The 17,549-nt window shown below is 33.9% G+C and overlaps 1 protein-coding gene and 1 long non-coding RNA gene across 4 annotated transcripts; one reads left to right on the top strand and one right to left on the bottom strand.

Annotated features, from left to right (window-relative positions):
* Positions 1-3,316: 3,316 nt before the first annotated feature.
* Positions 3,317-4,149, top strand: LOC116193159 (putative B3 domain-containing protein At1g78640). The gene has a single exon (XM_031521948.1). The coding sequence runs from the start codon at positions 3,367-3,369 to the stop codon at positions 4,075-4,077; it is 711 nt and encodes a 236-aa protein (XP_031377808.1). The 5' UTR covers positions 3,317-3,366; the 3' UTR covers positions 4,078-4,149.
* Positions 4,150-11,801: 7,652 nt separating this feature from the next.
* Positions 11,802-15,756, bottom strand: LOC116197339. 3 transcript variants are annotated; one of them, XR_004155028.1, is made up of 5 exons: positions 15,513-15,756; positions 14,802-14,911; positions 13,516-13,583; positions 13,205-13,293; positions 11,802-12,977 (listed from the first exon to the last, which is right to left on the bottom strand). It is a non-coding gene; the product is annotated as an uncharacterized LOC116197339 (long non-coding RNA). The 3 variants fall into 3 exon arrangements; XR_004155029.1 differs by having other exon boundaries at positions 13,516-13,825; XR_004155027.1 differs by having other exon boundaries at positions 13,516-14,911.
* Between the last annotated feature and the right edge of the window lie 1,793 nt (positions 15,757-17,549).

A 17,549-nucleotide genomic window follows, 5' to 3' on the forward strand; every position in this document is an offset into this window, starting at 1 on the left:
AAGTTAGTTTTGAGGTTCAAAGGATAATAACAAGTTGTTGAATGACACCGTGCACTAAGAATTAGGATTTAGTGATTGAGTTTTAGGAGGATGAGTTTTACTCTTAATAGATGGACATTAGTTGTCATGAAATCCATATATATGGACATGAAGTGGTGCCGCTTCAACGAGAGTTTTCTTTATGGTTTTTTTTCTCTCGTACATGTTCATGAAACGGTGATGGAGAAAACGAGAAGACCATATGATGGTTCTAGAATATAATTAAAGGTTGTTGGACTAAAACCGTAGAGTAATTTCGTGCTTAGTTTTTTGAGTTGTTTATGCACTAAATAGGGTCAAATAAGATGTCATTGGAAAGCCCTCGAAGTCTAGTTTCCAATGCATCAAATTGTTTGTAATTTGGAGTTGTCTAGGAAATGTTATCGGTATTTTCGTGAGTTGTGTCCAGAAAATCCGAGAAGATAGAATTAGAGTTAATGGGGTGTCTAGGGAAGCTAAAAAGTCCTTGTGTCCTTATTCTATAAATAGGATGATCGTGTAAGGATGTGGGAAGTCATCTTTGAAATAATCAAGTAATATTCTAGAGTAACTCATTCTTTGAGTTGTTCTTCTCTGACTTCGAATAACTTAGGTGGATTCCTAAGGTTTTTCGAGTCGTTCGCTCGTTGTTTTGGGGGCTTGATCCTCTCTTCTCTCCTTACCGCCATCATGGGATGAGCACATGGCCATAACGGTGCTAAAGCAAATAAACTCTTACTCGAATACTTTATGATTATGTGTGCGACTTTTCCGGTATTGACTTTAAGAGTGATGGTTCAAGTGACTAGCCACCAATCGCTTTGTTGATACTTTGAGAGTTTGCACTAAGGAAATGTTCAATCTGCGGACACCACTTCTTTATGCATGATCGTTGTGTACTTGTGTTCTAGAATTAGCAATCTAGTGGGGGATTGTTGGAAATTATAGATTGCAAATTCATTGGATTTTATTAATGGGTCACTTAGTGTGATTCATGAGTACTTGGACGAATTCGGGTTACGAAGTGAAGATTCATTCATTCAATGGATACATTTGAGTGCAAGACAAGTAATGTATATCGAAGTGTCTACATCTACATTAACTAAGTATTCATGTAAGATCATTAATTGCTTATCCATGGTGATGTTCCATCTAAGAGTTATGTCCAATACGAAGGGTTTTGACTCTTCGATAGTGTCTATTGAGTGCATATAAATAGAGACGCTATAGTGCTCAAATGATGATAAAGAAAATTCCAGAAATCAGAGTGAGAGTTAGGGAATTTCTCGATTTTGCTAGTTGAAGGAATTCATAAGGCTTCATTGTATTCTGGGAGGACCTTTGCCTTAACCCTCTAGCAACTTTGTGTGGGGGCAAATAGTTCTCTTTGGAAAGCGTCATTTGCGCCTCGAATCCTATCGTGTTAACCCCACATCGCCTCCGGATCGATCATCTCCACCCATTTCCCCAACAACGGATACCTAAAAATCCGTCAGTAAAGGTATCATTAATAGAAATTTTAATCACAAACTCCGACACTGAAAATCTCATTACTCATGCACGGTTCCCTCTTCTATAACGAATGCATCTGTCACAAAAATTTCTGAAATTTTTAGGTTGTTTATTACTGAGATTTCTCATCATCTTTGTCCTGTCGGAATTCGTTCTTCCCTTGTAATTTCAATTAAATTAATTTTTCTCTCCTAGTGATCTTCTTTTTATCGGATAACCTATCAACTTTTATCTTCATACTCCCTTTAACTTTCATTTTTTTGGGTGATTTTCTAGTAAGTTTTATTCTTATCTTGATACAGGTAACGAACAAAAAAATAATTGTTGAAAATGAATCAAATAATATATTGGGAGAAATATATTATAAATTTTTAGTAATTAATTTGCGTGTCAAGAGTTGAAAAATGTAATTTTAAAATAAAATCATTATATTAATTATATTGATATTTATACACTAAAAAAATAAACAAGTTTTTTAGTAAAGACCTCATATTGATTTTTCACTTCAAGCCACTTTTTCTCTTAGGCCGCCCCTAGATGGAGCTCAAAGCCTTAGAGATATTGGTATAAAGCTCCTACAAAGACTTTACATTGTGGATCGGTTGAAATGAGTATAGATAGTGACGTATGCAATATGTAGTTGAATTTGGGAAAAAAATGGAGTGATTGATGTCTTCAGAGAAGCAGAAGAGGTGAGTGACAATGTAGCTGTTAATTGCGATTTCTGATTTCTCCCTTGTGTCGACAGGTGAGGAAGAGGATGCATGGAGGGCTTAATTGAAATTGATTCCCATGCTTCCACCAGAGACCTAGGATGATAAAAGTGAGTCATGAACTAAGGATCATGATCGGGCCGGGGTCATGTCTTTTGAATTCCATGAAGTTGGACAACATCCGGCTGAAAATATCTACATTGCTTCAAAAGGTCTTGACATATGAAATAACGTGAGCCATCTTGTTAAACCGATCGATGACAACCATAATAGAGTCTTTATCCTTCGCCTTTTGGACAGTCCAGGAACAAGTCTCATGCTTATATTTTCCTGATGAGAGCGAAGGTAATTGGCAATATGGAGCCCGACTAAAAATTCCCTAGAATGGGACTGTTGTGAAATGGCGAAGAAATCACACTTATTGTATAACAGATTTTTGCGGCCTCTATATCAATTATTCTCATCCAATAGGTTGAGAATAACTATGGTCGGGCTGAAAAAACAAATGAGCCTAGCTAATAGGCGTGTCTATATATGTCTCTGTGTAGCTTAATTTTATTTTTGCGGTGATCCATTACACATCAAAAAATAAAACGCGCAGCAAATATTTGCTCAAATGAAGTGTGTACGTAGTGGCCAAAAAAAGAAAAAAGAGTATGCATGTAGGACGATATTGCCAGATATCAAAACTTCCTAAATTGATTTTGCTCATTGAAATATTGCCTGAGATATTGCATGAATCTTACTAAAGAAATTAAAATCGTTAAAGTCAAGCGGTCATGCATGTATGCACATTCCGAGTTGCGTAATTTAGACGACAATTTCTCAGACTGAAGACAGTTTACCAGTTGAGTAATTTCCTAATTTGGATCATATTGAATCCCAAGAACAGGAAACTAACCATTTGATAATAATGATCACAATATATATTTCTTTCCAGATATATATATTCCCAACGGCTATATATATTATATATGTATATATATATATATATATATTGGGTCTTCCTGTCATTAGGGTCATCCATTCTCCGAACAATATTTTCTCCCAATATTCATTGCTCCCAGCCCAACCCCGCCAGCGAAAGCACTGTCCATCATCAAGATCTCTGTTACCTGACGCCATGACTTCAGCAGCAAAAGAGTCGAGCATCCATGTCTCGATCGTGACTAGTTGTGCAGCTGTGGTGCCCTACTCTCAAAGTGTTGGTTGTTCCACAAACCCTAGGCCTTTGCCTCCGGGGAAATTCTTGCTGCACTCAAGAGAGAATGTCTTGCCCTTCAAGCGTCCTGCAGGTTCCGAGGAACTGATCAGCAAGATTAAGCCGCCCTTGAAGAAGAAGAAGCCGGCAGCAAACAATGAGGGGCCTATGTGGAAACCGGCTCGAAAGATTGCTTTCTTAAGAGGTAATGGCCGAGCCGTAGGAGATAATCAGGTGTCGACTGATCTGGTTCTCTACTCTTGCCCATGGAAGATCAAGAAGAAGCTGGAAAAAAGTGACCTGGGTGGGCTGTCGAGGTTGCTCCTCCCGAAATCCGACGTCAAGAAGCACATTCTTCCCCTCATGAGCGACAAGTGGGTTGCTAAAATCGGCAGTGACAGTGGGATGGGCGTGACCATGTGGGACAGGGACACGGAATCTGAGCATCCGGTGGTGTTGAAGTACTGGTGGTCTTCTGGGTGTTTCGTTCTCAATGGCCATTGGATTGACATGTTCGTGACTCGGAGGAGGCTCAAGGTCGGTGATGAGATAGGATTCTTCTGGAGCCATTATGATTGGAAGTTCTATTTCACGGTCCTCGAACGAGGTCAGGAGGGAGCAGAGCAACATTAGAAGTGATCAATTGAAATTACTATGGAAAAATTCTGGCGGAGCTATGCATATGTCGCAGTCTTGTGCTAGCTTGTCGTTATTATGGGCTTGCAAGGCAATCAATTAAAATTGGAATTTGGAAATCCGTTCCCCCATTGGTTTCCAGTGCAGTACGTTTTCAACTTTTTTGATCTTGTTTAATTTTTAGAAATTCTGATTTAAGTCTTCAAACAAATTCCGAAACATTTTTTTCTTTTGATGGCAGTTACTATATGTAAATTCAATTTATGTATGGTGAGCGGCTTCTTAGTTACCCTGTTAAACTTCGTGTTTAAACTCTATAACGGTAAAGGCTAAAGGCCGGTTAACTCCTTGAACAAATAAGTAATGAAAAAGCCGAAAACAAAGGTTCTCGAAAAATAAAGTAGCACTTGTACCGTAAGTTCACCAGTACCACGCGTGACAATACTCTCGTTTTTGTGCTGTTAGTTGGGAGTCAGTAACCGTTGATTCTCTATCAAGTCATCACGTTGAGATTAGTTTGGATGTGGCTGCACACATTCATGTGGTACTCGCTCAAGGTACATACTTTATAATGGTATCTACTCTCCTAAATCTTCCAAAAGTTTCAAAGTTAATAATTTGCTAACTGAATTGTTTGTGCAGTGGGAAAAACGTTTTCGAAAATTTTATGTCAAACGATTTACATAGTTAATTTTATGAAGAACCTGTACTGTGCTTGGATAATACCACAATTACGAATGCTCTTCTCGATGATTCTTTGCAATTGATCTCGGTCACGAACTTAGTTGATAGCTGGAGCATATTTGACACTGACTTAAATCATGCTTCCCCCACAAATCTAGGATGACAAAATTGACTCATGAACTTAGGACCACTTCCTAAAAGTACAGATGTTGATAGTATGGATCCTTACTTCAAAGGTCTTGACACATGAAATGACGTGAGCCATATTGTTAAACCGATCGATGACAAGCATAATAGTCTCTACTCCTATGTGTTTTGGACAGTCCAAAAGCAATTGATCTTTTCCCGATAAGTGTGAGGGTTACCCGCAGCAGAGCATTTATATCTAGCTATCTTCTATGCAAGAAATGAGATCAGGTCCTATCTTTATCAAGACGAAGCCAAGAGTTCGCTCTTCATTATTTTCTTTTTCTGGTTATAAAAGAAATGAGATGAGGTCCCTATCTTGATCCACATAAAGCCAAGTGTTCGCTCTTCATTATTTTCTCTTTCTGATTATAAGGAAGCCCATTAGCCTATTATAATAAAGTAAAAATTTTAATATTGAATAAATGAGTACAGATAATCCCGCTGAGTACTGAACTTGAAACCTATTGACTGTGAAAAGGTATTGTGTGTTAACTCGTGGCATTGTATCACTAGACGCATCACATAAAAAATCTATTTTCAGCAACAATAAATTTTTCGGTACAAAGAGAATTTGTGAACTTCTATTGGCTTATGACAATGACATTGTCATATAAAATTGCCATCACACGATGTCCTCTTTGATATCACTTTATATCAGGAAACAAATAACTCTTATCAAATATTACTTCCACCAAGAAGAATTTAAATCATGCCATTTACAATGAATACCATGATATCTATCATATTATCTGAAAATTTTGAATCAAAAGTATTAGTTCAGTTCCAATGATATAATAATCATTATCGCTTGATAATGGATGCTTATCTTTACTTCGCTAGGGTTCTGTGATTTTGTTTAATCTTACTTTTTCATTTGTGTAATATTATTATATGAACTAGGGAATTGCCCGTGCGATACCGCGGAGGCCGAAAATTTTAGTTGTCAGATAGGTATAAAATTAATGTAATTTTATAAATATTTTGAATCATTCTTAAAAAAAATCAGTTGCTATATAAATTAAAATATCATCTGTTTTCTATTTTTCAAATGAAAATATATTTCGAAGTACCTTAGCCAGTTTGCTTTTACAATTCATTTTTAATTCTACTGCACTTTACTCCACTTAACTCCACTTATCTTCAATTCAACAACACAATTATTATTATTATTATTATTATTTCAATTTTTTTAACCATTCAATTCAATTTTTAATACTAAATTTTCTCAACTATTCATTACTTTTTCTACAATTTAACAACACAATTATTATTTTCTCTTAACTATTCCATACTTTTCACACTTTTTTCTCATAATTCAACAACATAATCATTACAAACCAATTAAAATCAAATTTCAATTCTATTCAGCTCTAAAACCAAACACAACAATATTTTTCTTTATGGATTTGAAATTATTTTAGATATTAATTTTTATATCCAATTCGAACTTACGAGTAACAATGAAAAATAAATCAAAATATTGGTGTACATGTAACTAGCTTGAGTTGTTTCAAGTGGTTCGACGATTATTTCCTTTTAGTGAGGTCTTAGGTTTGAGTTTTGTGAACAGAGAAAATCCATGTTGGAGGAATTTACCCCTTAGTGGACCAATTGAGCTCGAACTGGGTCAGTTGAGGCCCATTGAAATTCTAGATAACAGATTCACATTGAAAAAAATGGTATATATATAGATACATATGAAATGATAGAATATATTCTTAAGAAGAAGGTTCTTATAAGTAATAGGAAAGGATTTTGTGTATATAACAGAGGACAAACTCATATATTAGAAGTATGTAAAAGTTTTCTCTCTTACTTAATTAAAATTGGGATGTTAAAAGAACAAATGGAAAGAAAAATAGCGAAAAGAAAATTATGTGATCCAATTTAGAGTTGTATTTTATTATTTGTGTAACAAATATAAGTACTTGTAATTTCTCATTTAATAGTCTTTATACATTGTGCTTAAACCAAATATCAATTGTTTGTTAAGAATGATTATCAGAGCACATATTCCAATATTTCATTTTGGGACAATTTCGACCGATGACAGTGCTTTTAAATAAACCTTAAGCATCAATTTATTAATAATTATGAAAAACATAAAAAATAAATTATTAAAAGTCAAGAACAATCAAATTAACCCGGTTTGATTTTTTGTAATTTTATTTATTTTAATAAATTATAAGGAATTTTAGTATTATTTAATTTAAAGTTAGACTCATTAATAAAGTCATCTATTACAATTTGTATTTGAATTTAGGAACGGTAATTACGTTACTATTGGCATAGAGATTATTGAAAATATATCATAACTAACAAATAAGGTTGAGAACTGACATCTGAATATTTAAACTTTTAATTTTAAAGAATTACTTTTATACAAGATCAATTTGCATTATGAATCTAAATTTGGAAAAAAAAAGAAGTTGGGAAAATTTCTCGAGATGATTGGTTTGGGTCATAAAGATTGGGCGGTTGAGTGGATGGATCAATCAAATTACTCATTGCATTGTCCTTTTCGATTTAAAAACAACAAATTAAAGAAATTATTTTTAAAAAATTGAAAATTAAAAATAAAAAAAAATTAAAAGAAAAAAGGAAAACCCTTGAGACTGGAAAATTTCCCATGGTCCAAAGAGGAACCTGTAATCATATAAAATAAATAAATAAAATAATATAATAGTTGGTAATTATATTTGGACAAAATGAATCCTCATGTGCATTGCAACGTTAAGTACACAGGTATAAAATAGATTGTGGTGGCGACTCTCCGTCGACTTGTGTACCTAATTAGAATTTTTTTTTCCCGGTTACAACTGAGGTTTATTGGCTTAATACAATGAAATAGAAATTTTAATAACTACCAAAAGGCATGCGTAGTCCCACCACGAGTATCGAGCATACAAACTCTTGGTTAATAGGCGAGAGTGTGCGTTACTACACTACACCCTCTATGATAAAAATTGTGGGAGACATTACTCTCACAATTCCAGGAGATCGAGCATTAAAAATTATCCCTCTCCTAACAAGTATGATTCACGAGACTCAAACTTGTGTTTTTTTCCTTAGAATTGAAGTTGCTAACCACTCGACCAACACAAAACTATATTATATATTATTAGAACTTATACTTCATTCGTCCCATTGTATTATTAGGTACTCATTAGAACTGGTACGTTGTATCTCATGAGTTAATACATGTAATTACATATAATCTATCATTGAACAATTTGACATGCAGCAGCGAGCGGAAATTTGCCCTAATCTATATGGAGCCCAATCCAAACTTCCCTGGAATGGGACTGCTGTGCTGCGGGCGAGGAAATGACACTTACTGAATAATGGATTCCCCGGACTTTTATCTCAATTAGTCTGATTTAATAGATTGAAAATAGCTATAATTTGACTAAAAAAAGCCAGCAAAAACCAAAAGAAAAGGAGAAAAAAAAAACAAAGAGATTACGTAGGCGTGTCTATATCAGTCTTGTCTAATTTAAGTTTACTTTTATGTGACCTTACATGGCAAGTTTCAAATAATGCCCAACAAATGTTTGCTCAAGTGAAGTACGCATGTAGGAAAATATCTACGACCCGTAATTCCCGGGACCAAAATTTCTTAAAATTGATATTGTTGATTGAAATATCGGGAGTGATATTGCAAACTCTTTATGAGGAAACTGATACATTAGATAAGGGAAAATTACAAAAATAGTCCTATAAGTATGTCGTTTTTTGACATCAAGTCCTATAATTATTATTTTGGCTTTTGCAGTTCTAACCATTTGGTCCGTTAGAAACGTTTAGTCTAAATCATGATTAACTGTGAACCGGTGTTTATGTAGACATAAAATGACATTAAATCTTTTTCACCTATATTTAAAATACTTAAGTGGTAATTAAAAAAATAGCAAAAATGGTCCTAAAAGTTTTTCATTTACTGAACTTGAATCCTATAAGTTCAAATTTGGAAAACAGAAGTCTTAAATCGTTTCAAAAAGTAACGGTTTTGATCCATTACGTGCCGTTAACGAACGATCATGCGGACTTAACGTCGTGAAATTCGTTTTAATTTTTTTATTTAAATATTTAATTTTAATAAATTAATTTAGATTTAATATTTTGAAAAAAAATTAAAATTTTATAAAAAGAGAAGAAAAGCTACATGAAATAAAAAATAAATAAAATTTACAGAAAATTCTAATTTTTTTTTTAAAAAAGAGAGTGGGGCGCCTGGGGGTAGGGCCGACAGTATTTAATACAACATGATAACACGACATGAATACGACATGGAGTTAAGCGGGTTTAGGTTAAGGCTAAATGTGTTTAGTGTTTAAATAGGTCAAACACATTTAGACACGATAAATAAACGTGTTTAAATGGGTTGAACTCTTATAACTCGTTTAGACACGGCTACACCTGTTTATATTATGTATTATCGTGTTAAATTTTTTTTTAACATATTGTATCAATTAATAGAAGAAAGTATACTAAAATCATCTAAATTTGTTTATATAAATTACCCGGTTATGGTGTTTTTATCATGTCAATCGTGTAGTAACATGTAGTTAAATTTAATAGTGTCATATCATGTAGGTATAATATGTGCCTAAAGGTAATAGTGTCATATCGTGCAGGTAAATATACATAGACATTTAGACACGCTTAGTTAAACGGATTAGATGTGTCGTATCCGTGTCAACCCATAATTAAATGTGTCGTGTTCCTGTTTGAAAATCTTGACATATTTATTAAATGTGTCGTGTTTGGGTTTAGAACCTTTTGACACAAATCCGTTTAGACACGATCTGTTTAAACATGACATGACAAATATTGCCACCGTTACCTGGAGGGGAGGGAATGGGGGAAGAGGAGGGGAAAGGATAAAAAATGGGGACCCTTCCAGCCAAAACGTCCGACGACCTCGCTCCACTCAATGTTTTGGTAATTACCTAGTCCCTTCTCATTCTTCAACAAGTTTGAAAATGATCTTCCACTTTTTTTTAAAAAAATTAGATAGTTATTCTTAATATTAATATTCTTATTTATTATTTTCCTAAATCTTCATTTTTTATTTAATTTTTTGAATAATTTAAAATTTTCTATGAACCTTTTGTAATTTTTTTGAATTTTAATTTTAATTTTTCTGAATTTTTTCTTTATTTTCTTGTTTCTAAAAACTTTTCAAAATTTTATGTAGATTTAATTAATTTATATAATTGTTCTTCTATTCTTCCTAAAACTTTTAAATTTCCTTTCAAATTATTTTCAAAATTTTAAAATTTAAAAGAAAATTATTTTTTAAATTAATTTTGATTTTTTATAGTTTTTATTTGATTTTGGTTAATCTTATAGGATTCAAATTGAAAACATGAAAAACTTTTCGGACCATTAAGTAATTCTTTTAATTTTTACGTAGACATTTTAAATATGGGTGGAAAAAATTTAACGCAGTTTACGTCCACATCAGCAATGGTTAACAGTTAAGCACGAATTTGGACCATAAGTGTCTTCGGAGCAGATGTTTAGGACTGAAAAAGTCAAAATGAAACTTATAGATCTCGATGTAAAAAAAGTACAAACTTATAGGATCATTTCTGCAATTCTCCCCATTAAATATAGTTAATCAATACTCATGCATGTGTGCATATTGTGAGTTTCTACATATCTTAATTTGTTCAAATCGACAGTCTTGTTACCGACTTCCCCTTCTACCGTATGTTCTACAATAGTACAAGTGACAATACTCTCGTTTCTATGCTGTTAATGGGAGTCAGTGTCCAAAATTTAAACAATAGGCCGTTAAATCTCTATAAATTCATGTCAAGATTAGTTTGTATGTGGCAGCATGCTCGCACATGGTACTCGCATCATGTACATACGCAATATCGACATCTACTTTCCTAAATCTTCCAAAATTTCAAAAATTAATAATTTGCTAATTCAATTGTTGTGAAGTGGTGATATTAATTAATTATGAGATTTTATATAATCAATGATTTGCATGCAGTAATTACTTATTAAACTGGATTATGTACTCCGACTTTATCTTATGACTTCCACTTTTATAGGCATATAAATAACATAATGTTATAACCATTGTTATCAGAACCGGACCGGACCGGCCGGTTCGACCGATCGGACCGGGAACCGGCACCAAGTCCGGTCCGGTTCGCCTAAAAACCGAAATGGCAGCTTTGAACCGCCGGACCCATTGAACCGGCCGGTTTTAAGCAAAATTTCATTAAACCGGCCGGTTCTATGAGTTTTTATGGGTTTCCTATTTAATGTAAAAATTGATTGGTTGTGTAAAGATTTGAACTCATGACCTCTTACTTTTCATATTAGCATACTACCAACCAAGCCACCACCACTTTTTTGTTCTTTTAACTCTACTTTTAAGTACTTATTAAAATAAAATATTTATTTTGAAGTAAAAAATATTAAATATAGATACTTTCTTATACTATTGTTATATTTCTTTAAAATCATCATACTTTTATCTTAATTATCATAATTTTTTTAATAATATGAATATTTATTTTATTTTAAGTAAACGAGCGGTCCGACCCATCGAACCCCCGGTTGGACCCATAAACCCATGACCCCGTACCCCTTCCGGTTCATCATCCGGTCCGGTTCTGATAACACTGGTTATAACAACTAAAAATGCCCATGCATTCACCGGAAGGCCTCCCCATACCCTATTAATTACCCTATCCTCCGAGACGAAATCAGAAATTCCTTAAGGGGTGCAATCTTGATATTGAAACTTTGTAGCATGTAAAAGTATCGCGACAAATGAAAATTCATTACAATTCAAAAGAATATTTACATAAATTCTCGACGAATTTGATAAGAGCTATATTATACAAAAAGAAAGTTTTCACTAGTCCATTAAATTTTTAAACTCGATATGGGTGATTTCGTTTTTCAACTAAGAATGTGTAAGTTGTAGACTTTTCTAGGACTCATAAGAAAATTATGAAGGCAAAACACCACAAGAGAAATAGGCATTAGTGACGGAAAAATCTGTGACGGATTCCTGATAATCCGTCACTAAAGGAATCCACTAATAGAAATTTTAGTCACAAAATCCGACGCTGGAAATCACATTCCTGATCCTCGTTCCCTCTTCTATATAAATGACGCATTTGTCACAAAAATTTGTGACAGAAACGTTTTTGTCAAAACTTTTGTCACCTATCTATGATCGAACGATTTTTCGTCACAAATCATGACCAAAATTGTATCTGATCAGTGACACAAAACCAGAAGATAAAACCACTTTATGACAAATTAGCGATGGACTCTTCTGTAAAAAACAAAAAAACAAATTGATTTAGGCCCCCATTTTTAGGCTATATATATATATATATATATATAGCTCCACTAATATTAATTTCTAATAAAGTTACTTGCTTCGTGATAGATTAAGGCCCCTTAACATGAATTGGCCTAACTTAATCTCTAACAAATTTACTTGCCAAAACAATCCCTAATGAATCTACTTTTTTTCTCATTTCTAATAACTAGCATGAAATCACATGCGTTGCACGTGCAAAACTTCATTTAGCATGAGATATTATGCATGTGGAATAATATGTCCAACATAATTTTGAGTTAAAACAAGTTAGATATGTGTTTCTACGAAATGTTTGGACTCAATAAGTGCTCTCCGACACAACTTGTGAAAAAAAGAAAAAAAGAAAAAGTCTTAGTTATCATGCGAAGATCACAAGTTAGGCCAACCTGGTTGAGGTCCGTCTCTGCCAACCTCTGCTAGGGCAGCCACCACCGGCCCTTCTCTCCCTCTTTTCCCTATCAGGCTGAACAGTGCTAGCTTGTTTCCTTCTTTTTTTCTTTTCCTAAAACTCTTTTAATTTCTTAAATTAAATGACCAAAATATTTATAAGAAAAACGTTATGGCCCATTTTAGTACCTATATCCCTAATATATAATAGACAAAGCTTAGGCCAGGGAAAACCCACGTATTGTTGTTATAAGAGCAAGATTGCTTCAACCTGCCCAAGATAGTAACTTAATTAGAAGCACTAAAGACATTATTATAACACCAAATAAAGAATATCAAGAGGTAGTAATGACAACATCCCACACCTTAGTAGCAAAATCAAAGACCAAAAGAACCATCATTGCTCAGATATTGAAGGGAAGAAGAAATTTAAAAGCCTTTGTCGATATCCATTCAATAGTATCAACAAACATATATGGCAAGTTCTCAAGCATTGACCTTTCTTCTCTATGTACATGTGGAGAGCAACTTCTTTTTGTGTCGTTAAAGGCTGTGAATGGCCCACCACGGAAGCTCCAGTAAAGCTCCTATAAGTGGGCACGAGAAAAGATGGATCATAGAGCTTAGTTGGTGATCAAATCAAAGACCAGTATACGTTTGATGATCACAAGATATTTCTAAACTCTCAAAGGACCTTCTGAATAGAAAAAATGTTGGATTAGCTTGAAAGACTGAACCAAATCAGTTCTCCAACTTCAAAAAGTTGCTTATTAAGCTTTATCGAGTCCTGGGTTTACATATTTCATTACCATAAAATGATTATCATAAATCCCTCCCATGGACTGAAGGATTCTTCATCCCAGCACAGTCCTCCTACCTACAATAAGTAAATGTTCCGGTAGAACCTTCATCGCTATGATCATGGCAAAAATAATATATATGGTCCTTTTGGAAACTCACTCTATTTCATTGGGTGGATTTAGCCAACGCATCAACTTAAGAGTACATAAAATTAAAAACTAACCTCAATACTAAAATTGAGGAGAGCAAGAGTAGAGTAAATTCAATAGACCTATCAGGAATTCTTAAAGCCCGATCAGACGATCCTTTTTATCTTCTCTGCAAAACATGGTTCATTGAGTTGAGCAATGGTAGAGAAAATTTTATTAAATCTATCATGAACCACTTATGCTTGATTAGATGATCTTTACTTCTTCTCTACAGAACAAGGTTCAGCTCTCCGACTCTGCAGGTAAGAAATTGTGCCATTTCCATGCAGACCAATTAAGGGCATGAGGGATGAGATCATGGTTTTGCATGGCCTCAACATTATGAAAGCTGAATACACCATGATACAGTAATTGTCCTTAAACCAGCTGATGAGTAAAAATCACAAGAAACATGTCTCGTTGTTTGAAAAAAGAAATGATATTCGAAAATCAAGCTGGTTGGCCTTGACCATATATAGTAGTAGGATATATTTGTGTATATCTTTCACGACTGGAATCAAATAGCACGTAAAAGAAATAAAAAATAAAAAAGAATGTTCATGAATAGGAACTCAAAAAGTGCCACATTTATTAGAGAATACCCAAACTATTCTATTAAAAGTCTTCATATAGAGAGAGGACAGTGTCTTTTTTCCCTTTTTCTTTGGAAGCAATAAATAGGCCAAGTTCAGGTGCAGAGACAAACACCGAAATATTCTGGTAGTATAAAGGTAAAGGCTCAAACTCGCATTAGTTATGATGCTATGCTAGAGCACCATGCTTACTCATCATCTACTGCATATGCCATATAACTGATAATACGACTGTTATTAATGGTATTATTTGTGTTCTAGCTGAAAGCAAAGGGGTTCTAGAAAATCAATTTTTGTTTTGTGTCCACCGACATGAGTTTTTCACAAATGAACTAAATATTAGCATGTTAAAAGTAAACTCATTGTGCAAAAATAACAAAGGAACCCATTGATGCCACAGTAAACAAAATTCGTATTTCTAATATTTTCATATATTGTACGATATGTGCATGGAATGTATGAGACAACAGAAAAGAAGAATATTATGTTTTATTGCGTTTCAAAGCAACAGACCTTCAAAAGGACACACACTTGTTGATGAGAAGAGTTTCGCACTGCATTTTCATTATCCCTTGCGATTATCAGTTTCAACACTATCCCATGCTCTTTTGCTTGAAAGCTTGCTGCATTGAAAATAAAGGACGCAGTGACGTGGTTAAATTTCATAATAACTGCGAAACTAAGCCAATAAAATTAAAAAACTATCCAAGAGGAGGAAACACCTTTGCTTATTTTGTCCACCGTATGGAGTACAAGACATACCGCAACGACAGAATAAAAACCAAAACGCAATACCATAAAGTACGATAATGTCAAATAGGTCGTAGAGGGCTGACACAAGCATTTTGTCAAGCACTTTGAATAATGCATAATCTAGCGAGAGCAGCGGACGGTTAAGGAAAGTTTAAGTAATTTTATCGGATAATATTTATAAAGATTACCAGACTTCGAATTTCCATGCAAGAGGAGGTAGGCCTAAATGTGCAAAGAACACTCATGGAACATGAAATCAGCAAACTGTAGATGAACGATGGACCAGAATAACATAGGTTATACAGATGGGACAATGCATGAGAGCCAATTGTATAGAAAACTGGGAGGGAGGAAATTAATTGGTCGTAAGACATTGGACGGAGGTGGAGGAGGAGGGAAGGATAAGTGCACAATTACCAGGAACAGGGCGTTAGAGTCAGCATCACCGATTGTTAGATCGAGAGAAATTACCAGCATTGATTGGGAGCGATCAAGCAAGCCTGGAAGTTCGTTCTTGCCGCAGAGTCATGGAGTGAAGAAAGCGAAGAGAGAGAATTTGCAGATTGGAGAAGGAAAAAATAGGACGGTGCAGCGTGAGAGTGGGAAGCACACAGGTCAATAGGAGTGCGTGTAATCTTTTCGGTGACGATAAGAGTGTGTAATTTGGAATTGATGAATATTGATGGGGCAGTTACAGGGCCGGAGATGAAGAGGCGTGACAGTGAGATGAAAGGAAAAAAAAGGAAAGAAAATTAATCGAGACACAAATTAAGAATTTGAAAATAGAATGACTTTTAAAATTAAAATAGGATGTAGTTTAGTGGCGCACGCCCTCGCCTGTATACATAGATGTCGCATGTTCAACATTTAGTGTGACTACTCGTGCTCATATATTAATTATTTATAATTTATCTTTCGTTGTACTAGACCTTAGGTCTCCCTTAATTTTTTTTCAAAACCTTTTGTTTCAAACCCCTTTTTTTACCACAATACTTTCCCTTATAACCGAAGGGAGAAAAATACTTTTGGAACCTTTTTTCTTCGGTTACAAAGGAGGTCTAAGGCCAAGTACAATAAAAGCAAATTCTTAATTTTTTTTAAGAATTTTTTTGTTTAAGAACTTTTTTTACCACAATACTTTCAGAACCTTCACATTCAATAATTATTATATATGTAAATATAGTATAGATGGGACTTCTTTTAATTATATATATTGGTATTTGGTAGTATTAAGGTGGGGCACTGGAAATAAAATATCGAAAGGGAATTGACGGGTGTTAAATGGAAGTGAATATGCGCTTGTGCAAAAAAAATTGAGGGTACAAAAATATAGAGCTCTAGGAGAATAGGTACGTGTCTTTTCTCATATTTAAGGTAAAGGTATTTGTGAAATTTTATACAAAATAGAAGGGTATTTTTTGAAAGTAAAAATTGAGAAATCCAAAGAGGAGCTTCACACTTTTATATATTGTATAGATATTGATTATTTTCATATCATAGGCCAATATGTATATAATTCCTAATATTTTTGCTATAAATCATCTATTTATTGTTTATTTTTCCCACGATCCTTAATTCTTTCAACCATCAACCATCAATATATAAATTCAAGAAAAATGGTAAATCCTCCTAAATTATGCCTAGTAATCCTCCTAATACTTACATGTTTCAAATAGCTCTTCGATGTTGTGTAAATTATAATTCATGTCACTGTGAGTGGAATTTTAAAATTAGAAAAAAATTTAGTATGATTATTACTGAGATTTCTCATTATCTCTGTTTTGTCGGAATTTGTACTTCCCCTGTAGCTTTCAATTAAATTAATTTTGCTCTCCTAGTGATTTTCCTCTTTTTATTGGATAACCTATCAACTTTTATCTTGATATTCTCTTTAACTTTTGTTTTTTTGGTCATTTTTCTAGTAAGTTTTACTCTTATCTCGATACAGGTAACAAAGAAAGAAAGAATTGTTGAAAATGATATGAATAATATATTGGGAGAAATATATTATTAATTTTCCTGTCAAAAGTTGATAATTTTAATTTTAAAATAAAATTTTTATATTAATTTTATTGATATTTATAAAAAAAAAATTTTTTTTGAAGACTTCAATTGATTTTTCACTTCAAGCCACTTTGTCCCTTAGGCCGCCCTCAGATGGAGCTCATAGCCGAAGAGATATTGGTATAAAGCTCCTACAAAGGCTTTACATTGTGGATCGGTTGAAATGAGTATAGATAGTCACGTATGCAATATATAGTTGAATTTGGGAAAAAAAAATGGAGTGATTGATGTATTCATAGAAGCAGAAGAGGTGAGTGACAATGTAGCTGTTAATTTCGATTCCTGATTTCTCCCTCGTGTGGACAGTGAGGAAGAGATGAATGGAGGGCTTAATTGAAATTAACTCCAATGCTTCCACCAGGGATTTAGGATGATAAAGTGAGTCATGAACTAAGGATCGTGATCCGGCGGGGGTCTTGTCTCTTGAATTCCATGAAGTTGGAC

This window comes from Punica granatum, chromosome 1, assembly GCF_007655135.1.
Source record: "Punica granatum isolate Tunisia-2019 chromosome 1, ASM765513v2, whole genome shotgun sequence".
In the NCBI taxonomy this organism is placed as follows: domain Eukaryota; kingdom Viridiplantae; phylum Streptophyta; class Magnoliopsida; order Myrtales; family Lythraceae; genus Punica; species Punica granatum.